The sequence below is a fragment of the Drosophila virilis genome, unplaced genomic scaffold, assembly GCF_030788295.1.
Source record: "Drosophila virilis strain 15010-1051.87 unplaced genomic scaffold, Dvir_AGI_RSII-ME tig00000325, whole genome shotgun sequence".
Classification (NCBI taxonomy): domain Eukaryota; kingdom Metazoa; phylum Arthropoda; class Insecta; order Diptera; family Drosophilidae; genus Drosophila; species Drosophila virilis.
Window position 1 is genome coordinate 25428 of NW_027212806.1, and position 13386 is coordinate 38813.

The 13386-nt window shown below is 38.8% G+C and overlaps 1 protein-coding gene across 1 annotated transcript; it reads left to right on the forward strand.

Moving 5' to 3' along the window:
- The first annotated feature begins 2506 nt into the window (after positions 1-2506).
- LOC116651803 (nuclear transcription factor Y subunit beta-like) lies at positions 2507-12803 on the forward strand. Its single transcript, XM_070210775.1, has 2 exons — positions 2507-3510; positions 11003-12803. Exon 2 carries the CDS (start codon positions 11238-11240, stop codon positions 11874-11876), a length of 639 nt encoding a protein of 212 aa, XP_070066876.1. The 5' UTR covers positions 2507-3510; positions 11003-11237; the 3' UTR covers positions 11877-12803.
- Positions 12804-13386: the final 583 nt, after the last annotated feature.

Sequence of the window (13386 nt, forward strand, 5' to 3'; positions counted from 1 at the left end):
TGCATTACAGGCTTGTTTATTCTAGGCTAGTTGTAAATTTCATGAGGATCGGACTATAAATCCCGAATGTATGTATGCATGCATGTACATATGTATGTATGTGTGTGTATGTCATGGAAACTAGAATGCTTGTTATCGCAGATTCAGGGTATCTGGCAGTCAGGCAGCCCGACTAAAGTACTATTTATGTTTTTTTTTTTCTTTGCCTTTGTCTTTTTGTTGTATTTTGCTGTTGTTGTGCTTTTGCACCTTATGCCAATTTGGCATGTGTGTGCGTGTGTGTGTGTGTGTGGTTAATGTGGCCTGCGTTGCTCAAATCTTGCATCTATATATATATATATACATATATTTATATATATGTATATACTTCTAACATTTGTACGCGCATCGGAATGCCAAACAAGCAATCGGCAGCCCAAACACATTATAATTAGGGAGCCCAGCTCAGCGACTGCATAAAAAGGCTGATACAAGGGGTGCCTTAGCTGAGGGGGGGAGGGTGGGGGGAGTCATCATTATGAACATCAACGTTGTCGTCACCGTCTATTAGCTTAAAATGCATCGGTCCATGGAGGTGGGGCCAGCTATGCAAAAGCTTTTGGGCGAGTGTGCAAGCAAGCGAGTGCTGCGTGTGTGCGTATCTATATATGTATGTGTGTGTGTGTGTGCGTGTGCGTGTGTGTGTGTGTGTGTGTGTGTGTGTGTGTGTGGAGAGCTGTACAGTTTTGCAGTCCATTTTGCTACACTTAAAGTGCGCTTGTTGCTGGCCAATACAGCAGCAACATCTTCGCTGTAGTCGTTAATTTTGCTCTTGTTGTTGTTGTTGTTGTTGTTGCTGTTGTTGTTGTTGCTGTTGTTGTTGTTGCTGTTGTTATTATAGCTGGTGTGTGGTGCGTTTGGTTATAATGCGCGGCGCACACGAGTCGACGGCGCAGTCCCGAGCAACCCAGCGACAGCGACGACGCAACGACAGCAACGACGACGACAACATCAACGTCGGCATCGGCGTCGGCGTCGACGTCGACGTCGACCACTTCATCATCGACAAGCAGCCAGCCCCCCGTTGGAGTCAGTTGGCTAAAACAAAGCACAACTAACAGCAGCAACAGCAGCAACAGCAGCAGCAGCAGCAGCAGCAGCAGCTGTGGTTGCAACAACACCAATAGCAGCGGCAACAAAGGATGACTTGTGCTTGCACAACAAGAAGAAGCATGTGCTTTATATTTTATACACTTCAGGTTACAGCTAACTGGGGGCATCATGACTTTCATATAAGCAATGCGACTAAATCCACACAGTCATATACTAACAGCTAACTAAGGCATTTAAATGAGGCGAAGCAACTAAACAGTGCTTATAATTCGCAACATGTTAAGGCTGCCCTTAAGTTAGAATCGTACGCAATAGAACATGCTTATAATTCGCAACTGGTTAAGGTTCAAGTGAAAACTTGTAGAATATGCCACATAAGAAGTTGGCAGTTGATGAAATAATAATTTCATAAAATCACATACATATTTCTCTAAGTGGAAACTTTAGAATATATAAATCCAAAGCTATGAGAAATCTTGATTCTTGCTTAAAAGTAAATTTAAATAAAACAAAAAATTAACTTTCTAGAAGAAACCGTGTCCACATAAATTAGGTATGCAATTGAACTAATTGAAGCTAAAGTTAAAATTTTTGTATTTCATTTCATTTGCTTTTAAAATTCTATTTTCGCTATTTCTTAGAGAATAAGATTTTGGTCTACGTTTTTTTCAACTAGAAGTTTCATACTAGAACTCGACTATACTAGTAGATACATATTTCATAGACAGACTCTCGGAAGGTTCCAGTGAGAACGCGCTTTTTGTGAGGATGCGAAGTAAAGTTCAGTTTTTTCTTCTTTTTTTTTTTTTGTTTAATTTCAATTATATGACTTACATATGTACATATATTGTCAAGAATTGAGCGCCATTTATGAATATGGGACTTTTTTTTCATAATAAATTGGCTAATAAAACCAAATCGACAAAAACGAAAATAGTGTGTTTTCCAACACTGTCTTTGCAAGTTTACAGTTAAAAACTAGTCTTGGATCGGACTGGCTTGCAAGGAAGTTAAGTAAAGAGCGGACATTAATATCGGTACATTTTGTTCGAGCCAACTTCATAACACTTTGCAGGCAAATCTGAGTAAGCCAAGATTAAATTATTTATAACATGGCTAGATTTTCTATCAAATTATAAATCAATTATGAAGAATTTGTTTAAGACATAAAACTATGTTCTGGCATCGGTAAATTCGGGATTCCGAAAAGGTTCTGTACTACCTCATTGTATTTAAAATCAAGTATTACAAATTCTAGGACTAGGAATCAGAATTGATTTGATTTCTATAGCTGAGCTGCTCAGTTTAATCTGTAAGCCAAGATTTAATTGATTTCTCAACATTATTTCACACATGGTATTTTTTTGGTATTTTTTTTTTTTAAAGAAATTTACGCATGTATATACTTATATTGTATATAGGCTTTTGCAATAGCATTGCGTAAGTAACGGTACTTTCGTATTGTATCCGAAAATTTGGATTAGCTTTTAGCTTTGAATCTCATAATAGAATGCATGCGATTTGTTATTTGCAAATGTGTGCCTCGAATAGTTTTGGCCTGCGCTTGTTGCAACACGCAATAGTTGCCACATTCATTTGCCTGCCTGTGCCTGCTTGTATCCATGTACCTATGTATGTGTGTATGTGTGTATCCGGTTTAGGGTGTATAACGGGAGACAGTGGGGTTGTCTATATAGTTGGGTACAAGTTCTAACCACGATGACGCCGCGACGCGTTGTACGATTGAGTTGCGACCTGGCTGCAACACGCTATGGATAGATGGTGTATTGGTAACGTTTTGTATGTTGTGTGCTAAGGGGGTGTGGAGAGGGAGGCTTACGGGTGGCATATGTTGCTGGCTGGTTGGCTTGGACCTACAACGTAAAATAAAAAATCTGCGCGTCGACGTCTACGCATTGGGAACTTTCAGCTAAGTTGGCAAAAGCGCTGTCGACGCTGACGCTGACGCTGACGTCGCTGCCGCAGCTGCTGCTGTTTCTGGTGCTGGTGCTGCTGCTGCTGCGTGCACTTGTGTATGTGTGTACGCGTTTAAATTGAAAATGCGGCTAGGCGAGAGAGACACCCTGCCTAACCCATCCCACCCCCTCCCCTCCCCCCACACCGTCCCGTATATCATGAAGCTGCCACGCAGCCTGGTGTTTCTGTAGCCTGCCCACGCCCAGTCCAGTTGCTGTTGCTGTTGCTGTTGTTGGCGTTTGCCGTTTTCTTTGCTGCCCGCTGCGTTTGCTGACTTCGACGTCGTCGTTGCTGAATGCAAAGCGACGTCAGGCAGTCGCAGCCGCAGCAACAGCAACATCAGCAGCAGCAGCAGCAGCAGCAGCAGCAGCAGCTGAGCCAGAGGCAGCAACAGCATCATTCAGTTTCAGTCGCAATTCAAACGCCATCAAAATCAAAACGGTAACGAAAAAACAATTTTTTTTTCGTTGTTTTTAAGTTTGTTATTCGCGTTAATTCTGCTCACAACTTGTTGTTGTTGTTGTGTGTTTGTGTGAGTGCTTTTTTTTTTTTTTTAATTTAAATTTGTGTATTGTGCCGTTACAGAGAGTAAGCACAATAGAAACGCCGCAGAGTGCGAGAGCAGAACGAGAGAGAGAGAGATTGCACACGCAAGACGACAGTGCAGTGTATGTGTGGGTGCTTGCTCTGTGTGTGTGTGTGTTTGTGTGTGTCTCCTTTTGTGCATTGCATTTTGTTTAAGCTTTAAACAATTTTATTTGATGAAGTAAAAAACACCGTTGTGTGAGTGCCGAGCGACAGCGAGAGCAAAGTGCGGCGAGAGCAAATGATGAGGTGCGGAAAGAGCACACTAAACGCTCTGTCGAGTAACAGCCGCAGCCCAAAGAGCGAGCGAGAGCAACTGCAAAAACTCAACCGAACAACTGAACAACTGAACAAAACAAAGCAAAAAGCAATGAGCAAAAAAATATTGCCACACTGTGACGTCGTTACGGCAAGCAAGGGATACAAGGTGTAGAATGATTTGGTGGGAGGGAAGTGGTGTGTTTCTGCAGGAGTGTGCGAGTGTGAGTGCGAGTGCGAGTGTGAGTGTGAGTGTGAGTGTGGGCAGTGGGGATGTATGAAACCCACCAACTCGAACTGGAAATAACATTTGTGCAGAACAAGAGAACAAAATGGATGCGCAAAAATGTGGGCCAAATTTTTGTTTGATGCTTTTGAAACCCAATTGCAAAAAAGCTGCTGCTGCTGCTGTTGTTGTTGTTGTTGTTGTTGTTGGTGTTTCAGTTTATTAAATGTGTGTGTGTGTGTGTGTGTCTAGTGTGTGCTGGTCTAACATACATGCTTACCTATATATACATGCCTGCACGAACAAAGCAAATATTTTGGGATTTAATTAACAAACTCAAACATTTTTAGTACATTTAAGTTAAATATCAAAGAGTCTCCTCTCTAAATAGGGAGGAAGCATATCTCGATTTTGTGTACCCTGGGTATCTTATAGTTCGACACTCCCCATTAGAACACTTTAAGCTCTAATAAAATCTGTTTAATTCTTTAGAAAATAAAAAAGAAGAGTTTTTAGAACTTGTTGGAAAGATGTTCCTGTGTATTTAGTTATGCCCATTATCACATTTTCAAGGGTATTCAAAAGCTGTCATTAAATGCGATTATGTATTTTTTTTATTTTAACAAGCTTCGCTTTTAAGCAGACGTCACTTTTGGGGTCTTTTATTTTTTTGCTGCCTCTTTTCTGATTATCTATGTTTTTGTTTCATTTTTTTTATATATATTCGTTTTTCCTATATAGTATATATATATATATATAGTATGCTATGTGTTACTATATACTCGCCGGCGCCAAACAACAAAAAAAAAGCCCCAAAAGTATCTGCACAGTTTTGTGCGTGTGTGTGTGTGTGTGTGTATCTGACGAGTGTATCGTCGCTTTTGTGCCACAAATCACGTATTTGTTTGTTTCTTGCATAAAACCGTAGCAGAGATAACGGTTTTGCGCCTGTTGTTTTTTATAGCTAGGCGAGAATATTGAGCTACCGCCGCCGAGCCCGGAGCATCGATGAGTGTGTGTATCTAATGGATACATACATAAGATACATATAAATTGATACGGAGCTCCGCCAATTGACATCACCAAATACTTGCCGACACAGTGCATTGGCATTGTCAAGCGCTCTGTTGATCTAACTCGTTAAGTTGTTTCTGCCTGTTGCGACTGCTGCTGAAAGCTATCACGATTCGCAGTACAGTGTTCACTGACTATGTGAATCACCTACAATGACTAAATGGTAGAAGGAATTGTAAATGTAAATGATCATGATGATCTCGAGCTTTGCGCATTTTACAACACTAGTGTTATCTTTAAAATCACATTTAAAGTTGCATGCTATGAAAATAAAGCTCACTTGCATATAGCAAAGCTTTAAAGCTTCTTAAAATAATATTATTAAGCTGAACACTAAAAGCTTGTTGCTACGCTAGATTAATCGGTTAAATGTTTGATGAGCCTTTGTGTTCCATTAGATTATTTTCATACCCTTTAAATGTTGCCTGCCAGAGTCCACTCTAGCTGCGCTTCACTGTACGACGGGTATCTCTACCCATCAAACTATCTTAACTACCTACGTAGATGTCAGCATCAGCGACAGCCTCACTGCAGATACTTTTCTTTCTTATTAGAAATAATACGAGGCTTAACAGATACACACACACACACACACACACACACACAGACACACACAGACTCACACAGGCATACAAATGCAAAGAGGTACATGGGTGGGCTGTTGGCTGGCTGAGAATTACGCGAGGGGTGCAGCAGGGGCAGGTGGCACTGGGCGGACAACAACTACAACAAGAAGCTGCTAGCTGCTGCCTTCTGCCTGTCGCACATTTGCACTCACGACGAGTCACAAAATGAGCGAAAAATTATCAAAGAGCCGTTGTATGCACGGGGATGGCACATGGGTGTTGGGTGTTTCGAAGAGGGGAAAGTGGAGTGTGGGGTAACTGTTTGTCCCCTCGCAGCTCGCCCCACTCTTTTGCCCCGTCGGCCCTTCCTTTAGTGAAGGTTCAGTTCAGGCTCTCGGCTTGGTCGACCAGTCCTACCCAATGTTTGTCGCTTTGGTTGGCCCCGCTGGCCCCTTCGCCCCCCTCGTACTTACCTTCATACACACAACCTCCCGCTCACAAAACTCGCAAACACACACACAGAGACACACACACACAGACAGACACGCATACTTACATATATATTATCTCAGATATAAACCGATTGGCGTGTGTATACATAATTTTTTCGCTCTGCGTTTGTTTTTTTTTTTTTTTTCTCCACTGGGTTATTGAAGCTAGAATGTTATGCGAAGCACAGTGTAAGCAGAGCAAGAGAAAGACGGCGAGAGAAATAGAGGGCGGGGAGTAGGGACAGAAGTACAGAGACAGACGTGCACGACATTCTACAAAAGTCATGTATAATAACCGTGTTGAAGCTCGGAGCTCACAAATGATATCTAAATATAGAGAAGTATCGCAGGCGCAAAAATTGGTGACCGTAATGCGAACAAAGATCTGTCGATAGTTATCGATATTGTGCATCAATTGCTGTTAACAATCAAAAGTGTGACCGTAGAGCACAAATTAAATATTGCTCAGACACTACAAATCTATCGCTTGCTTTATACGATTATCCAAGGCAGCTCTTAAAGGCATTGCTGCATTTCCCGTAAGCTTTGAGTGATTGCTGTTATCGATAGATCACAGATATCGATCAATAGATCGCTGATGTCGATCGATAGATCACTGATGTCGTACATTAATTGCCGCAGTATGCGATAATTGATGCCAGCTTCAGCTTTTAAGATTGGCTGCATACTTAATAGGATAGAAAAGTCACTGTGACTATCGAATTATCGATAAGCTATCGATAAAGGCCATTGATTGAGCCTTACTGCAGAAATCCAATTTATTGAATTGTGGATCACATTGCATTATCTCAAGTCATTTTTATTACCGATTAACTATCTTTTCTTGGGCTCTATATCGTTTCGCAAGACGACTTTGAAAACCTTTGCAGCAAGTTAGCCAGATTCAAGATATGCCCACGACGCCTCTGAAGCCTGCTTAAGCTATTTGTACTCTCTTTGTCGATGGCATGTGTTATGCTGCACAAAAGTGGTAGCAACTAGATGAGGCGTTGCTTTTTCTTAGCATTTTTCTTTTTGCCAATTTCGATGCTTACGTCGACATCGCAATCGACTGCCTGGCTGTTACTGTTCTTCTTCTTCTTCTTCATCATCATCATCATCTGCTTGTGCTTGTGCTTCTGCGACTTCCACGGTGGCAAATATGACTTCAACCGGTTCAAAAAAGAAGCATTTACTTTGGCCTGGTCTGGTCTGGCCTGCCTGCCTGCCTGCCTGCCTGACTCTCCTCTTGTTTGTATATGTTTAGATACAGATACATTATGTACAAAAGGCGAGCATGCCAAGTGCCTTTGTAGTTGTTGTTGTTGTTGTTGCGGCTACAGATACGGCAACGTTGACGACAACGGCTTCACATGCCAACAAATATACATATGCATATATATATATGTATATATATGTATATGTATATGTATAAGGCTATTGGGGGTCCGTCTGTACGTCTGCCTCGGAGTGTATGTAGCCTAGCTACAAATTTTCGCAGCTCCTCTTGGCTACAGTTTAACAATTCAATATATGTACATAGACCTATCAAACATTTATACGTAAATATGCTATATATGTACATGCATACATATCATATGTGCATGTACTTGTACTATATATTCTCTATATTATCGCGGGTTCATTTGCACTCTCATCATCATCATCATCATCATCATCATCGTTCGACACTAGGCACAAAAAAGAGCGGAACGCAACAGCTGCACACCGAAGCATGAATACCCTTGCCGATGCTTGTGAAGTTATTTCAGTTCTCATCGATTGTTCATAGCAGTTGAATAATGAGTTATGCTAGGTGCATTGTGAAGCTTCTAGATACTTTAAAAGCTCGCTTCCATGACAAAATTATAATAACTACAAAAGATCAAAAGAAATGGTTTTAATTAGGAATTGTTTATCCCATTCATTTACAATTGTTGTATCTCTTAAGTTCTTGAATCTTTGTTTCAAGTATTCGCAAATCGGATTCACTCAGCTCTTATCATCTCTAAGATCCCAAAGTTGACGCTAATCAAATTATCTGATACATCAGGGTACATAGATAGATTACTTAAGTAATTGTTGCCGTTTAGTAAACCCTCTATTTACTAATAATTAACGTAATAAGTGGGCCCATTCATTAGTTAAGTCATTGATTTGCATTTACATATTGCTGTTTTTTTTATTTTATATATTTTTAATCACTTAATTAGACCCTCTCGATAGGCTTGTTACTTTGCACTTCTGTCGGCAAGGCGCAGGTTAAAAGTCGTTTTTTAATGCTGATAATACAAAGTGAAATTGTCTGTTGACAATACAAAGTACGACATATGCTCATATAGAAGCATGTTCAGCTAGATAATACTATTATTGTTTCATTAGTATTATTCATTACTTGTTTTACTTGGCAATAGCTTTCATTGGCGTCAGTCAAAATTGTATTAGCGCGGACTTAGGCCAGATATTAGAGGATCTCTTTGAGCTTATCTTATGAAACTTGCTGAACATATATGTACATAGCTAAGGAGAGTGCTTGCAAGAGTGCAACTGTCCTCTACAGAAAAGAGTGTTTTTTTCCAAGCTCGACACGTTTCTTTTTCTTCAGGTAACAATTTCAATTGTTTCACTAATTGTTCATTTGTTGAACTTGAACTCTTTTTTTATTCCTTCATTTATGTGAATGTATCAAATTTCAGATGAGTAAATAGCTTTATTAATGTACCCCCATACAGTTAGCACGAAATACAATCGAGCATTTACAGATGATTCTGGAACGTTTACCTGAGCTGTGTTAGGGTTGATTGTCTCATGATTGAGTCAAAGGCAAAGCTGATCACGTAATGATTCAGCAAATATGCGACTTCAATGGAGCAAAATCGCTTTAAAGCTGACCCCAAGATTTTGTACTGTGAAATTGTTGCATTGTCTTGTTTATTTAAATATATATCTAATTCACATGCATTGTGCATTTTAATGCAATATATTGTGCATTATGCATTCCCAACTACTTTCAATTAAATACATACATGCATGTATGTATGTATACGAGGCTGGAGAAACCCTTTCTATATTATTTTCATTGAAAATGTTGTTAGCTGTAAATTTGACTAAAAATTCTCAATCACGCCCACAGTGCGTTTGGCTGGGTAATTTCTGGTTGCAATTTGCGCTTCACTTATTTCCGCTTTCTCAACGACAATAAGAACAGTTAGACTATTTTTGTTATTGCGTTGTTATTGTTGTACCTCTGTTCTCTCTTCCTCTTTATCTTGCGTGTGTGTGTGTGTGTGTGCACATACAGGGTCAACTCGAGACAATGACAATGTGGTGTATAACAGCAGCAATATCAGAAACAAATCCAAAATCAAACGCAATAGCAAATGCATATGCAAAGGCAAAAGCAAACACAAAGGCAAAGGCAAAGTCAGAGGCAACAAAGGGAAGGCAGAATAGCAACATTAAACATACACCGGCAACAACAACGCGTGTCTTTGCGCCCTATGTGCTCTCTCTCGCGCCGCCTCTCTCTCGCTCTCTCTCTCTCTCTCTCCGTCTCTCTCCGTCTCGCTGTCCTACTCTCTTGCACGCTGTGTGCGTGTGTGCATGCATGTTGTTGGCTGTTAACGGCGTCGCTGCCAGCTGCTGTTGCTGCTGCCGCTGGCGCGCAGCCATTGTCGACGTCGTCGTCGCCTCGTCATCAACATTTGCGAGGCGACACATTTGTCGTCGGTTGCTTTCAGTCAAAATAAGAAACACAATAACAACAACTCGCGATTTTTGTTACTGTCAATTTAATTTATATAAGTATATGCACGTATATGCCACATAGGTGTATGTATGTATATGTATATGTAAATAAATTCATTTGTTTATTGTTTTTTTTTTTTTATATATATTTTTTTCCAATAACATTTTATTTGCTGTGTGCCTAAGCAATGTTTTTTTTGTCGTTATTTTTTTCTGTGCATGTGTGAGTGTAGAAACAAAAACAACAAAAGCAATTTAAGGGCGCTTCACCACAGCCCAAACGGCACATACACACGCATTGTGTGTGTGTGCGTGTGTGTTGTGTAGCTGCTCGCGTGTGTGTGTGTGTGTGTCTGTGTGATTGTGTGCGAGAGATCAACAAATTATAACAGAGCCCATCAGCTGCAGCTGCTCAGCGTCGCAGTGGCAGTCGCAGTCGCGGTCAGCGTCGCGGTTAACGTCGTCGTTGTCGTCGCCGTCGCCGTCGCCGTCGTCGCCGTCGTCGTCGTGGTTCGGTCATTGATATAAAATTTTTACCTTGAGCTCATTTCAAGTCTTAGCAAACCAAGCTTAAAAGCATAAAAATCTTGTACTCATTGCATAAAAAGAATTAAACAAAAAAAAAAAATAAAAATAAAAAAAAGAACTCTAAACAAAAAAAAAAAAAAAACGCTTGCAATTAATATAACAACAACAGCAGCAACAACAAAAAGTGCGTGCAATACAAATATTGCGAAAGAAAAAAAAAAAAAAATTGCAACGCCAGAAAATAACAACAAAGCGCAAGCGAGAGCGAATCTGTGTGCAAAGAGACAAGAACAAAAAGTTATTTGTGTATTTATTGTTGGCCGCAATGTAAATGCGTTAACATGCGTGCGCTTGTGTGTGTTTCATAATCTTCGAAACAAAAGCATTTACAAATAAAAATACAACAAGAAGAAGAAGAAAAAGAATAAATAAAATAATATGAATTTTTTTCTGTGCAGTGTTTTATTATAGTTTCATAACAAACAAGAAAATTGTTCGCCAAGGCGTTTAACAAAAATAAAGTTTACACCTACTTAAGTACATACATAGATACATCAATACATACATACAACATATACATATATATAAATATATATATATATATATATATGTGTATATATAGCGCTCACAAATACATACGCATGTACCTACAAATACAGACGCCTATGTATGTATATATAATATACATGTGCAATGCAAAATTGGCAATTGCAAGCGCAAAGCTATCAACATTACCAGCATCAGCAATCACTTCATCATCAGCAACAACCGCAACTCCAACACCAACACCATCACCTGCAACAACAGCAACAGCAGCAGCAACTACAACAGCAACAGCAACAGCAACAACAATCACAGCAACAGCAACAGCAACAGCAGCAGCAACAACAAGCATTCGCAATTATCGCGCAACAGCAACAACAGCAGCCGCAGCAAACGTTGCAATTGCAGCAGCAACAACATATAAGCAGCAACAGCAACAGTTGCAACAACTACAGCAACTATAGCACCTACAATAATAATAACAACAACAACAATAACAACAACAACAACAATAATAACAACAACAACAACAACAACAACAATTGTTACAGCTACAACAACAACAGCAATCATCAGCAGCTGCAACACAACAACAGCAGCAGCAACAACAACAACAACAACAACAACAACAATCTTGATGATGACATTTATTATTTGTTTTACAAAGATTTTTATGTAAGTTTTTTTGTGCACAAAACTACCAAAATTTATCGATTATTAACAGCAACAAATCACAAACAAATACATAATCATGGGCATACATTAATTGTCTTTTTTATGAGAATGTAAACCTCATTCTAGCTGCATTTGAGCCACCCTCATGGCACCTTTAAGCCACCTTTAAGACACCTTTGCTGCATTTCTTAAAACACCTTTAAACTAATTGTATTGCTTCGCTTTGGGTCGACTCAAGCTGCGAATAGATTGCGCTTGATTTCACCTGTTCACATACTTTTGCAGCTCACATTTCTACAAATTTGCGAAATAACATTTATTTACATTTAACAATATATTGAGTTTAGTTCAAGTTTGCTCAAATTCCAAAAACAATCTTGTCCTGAACCTTCCAATAAATAGGGTTCAGTTAAGGTTCTGCGCACGTTTGGTTCTTGGTCAAACTAATCCAGCTCTGGGTTTTTTAATTAAATTTGATAGATTTAATAGAAATTAAACCTATTTAAAGCACTTGCTAAAAATCGATTCAGCCTATAAATATGTTCCAAAGTTTCCTAAAGCATACTTTGGAGATTATTTCAAATTCTCACTATTATTATTTTTCTATAAGCATTAAAAAACTAGAGTATGCAGCAACAACGAGTAGACTTTGGCAAGAACAACGACAGCAACAACAACAGCAACAACAACAACAACAACAACAACAACAACAACAACAACAACGATTTCCCGATACACGTCAAGCAGCTGCTTCGGTTTTCGATGCGATTTTGTTGCTGAGGAAAAATTCACACACACAAACACAGCAACACACACACATACACACACACACACACATACACCAATACACGCCTCGGCCATACAGTAAATGCCGACTAATGAGACCAATGAACTTTAGCAATATCAGGCGATACTTTGTGAGAGATTAAAGTTTGGAATTTTTGTTGTTTTTATCTATTGTATAGATATTTTTAGAATAGTTGCATAGATAAGGGCACAAACAAATAATAACAGCTCGATATGCTCTTGATCATGCCATACATATATATATATATATATATATATATATATATATATATATATAAATTCAGTTTGATTCAATTCATAGTTTGGATTGCCCGGCCGTATAATCGCATAATACAAATTGCGACGCGTTATCATAGAAATTGTTGCTTATCACTGAATGTGTTTGTATATATATATATATATATATGTATATATATTTCTATATAATGCTTATATACACACTTTTTATGGCCCTTTGAGACGCATGTTTGCATTTAACAGTTGTTTATTTTTACCTACATTTCAAATCTCTATTGCATTGTTTAAATTTTTCATAAATTGAATTTCAGACGAAAATTTCTTTTTAAAATTGCGACAATTGACAAAACAAATAGAAATAAAAAGTATTAGTATTACAAATTATTTTGAAAATAGAAGTTTTCGCAAAATCAGAATCCAGTGTTGCATAATGCCAGAATGATTCAAGCTATAAAATGCTAGTTGTAATTTTAAAGTCTTTTATTTAATTTGTTATATTTTCTATATATATTTAAATCGTTTTCATATAATTATATATGTATATCTTATATATATATAGCTTTCATATTTCTTGGATACG

Excerpts from the sequence above, each read along its gene's own strand:
- LOC116651803 (XM_070210775.1), top strand. The coding sequence starts at position 11,238 with ATGCAAAATTGGCAATTGCAAGCGCAAAGCTATCAACATTACCAGCAT.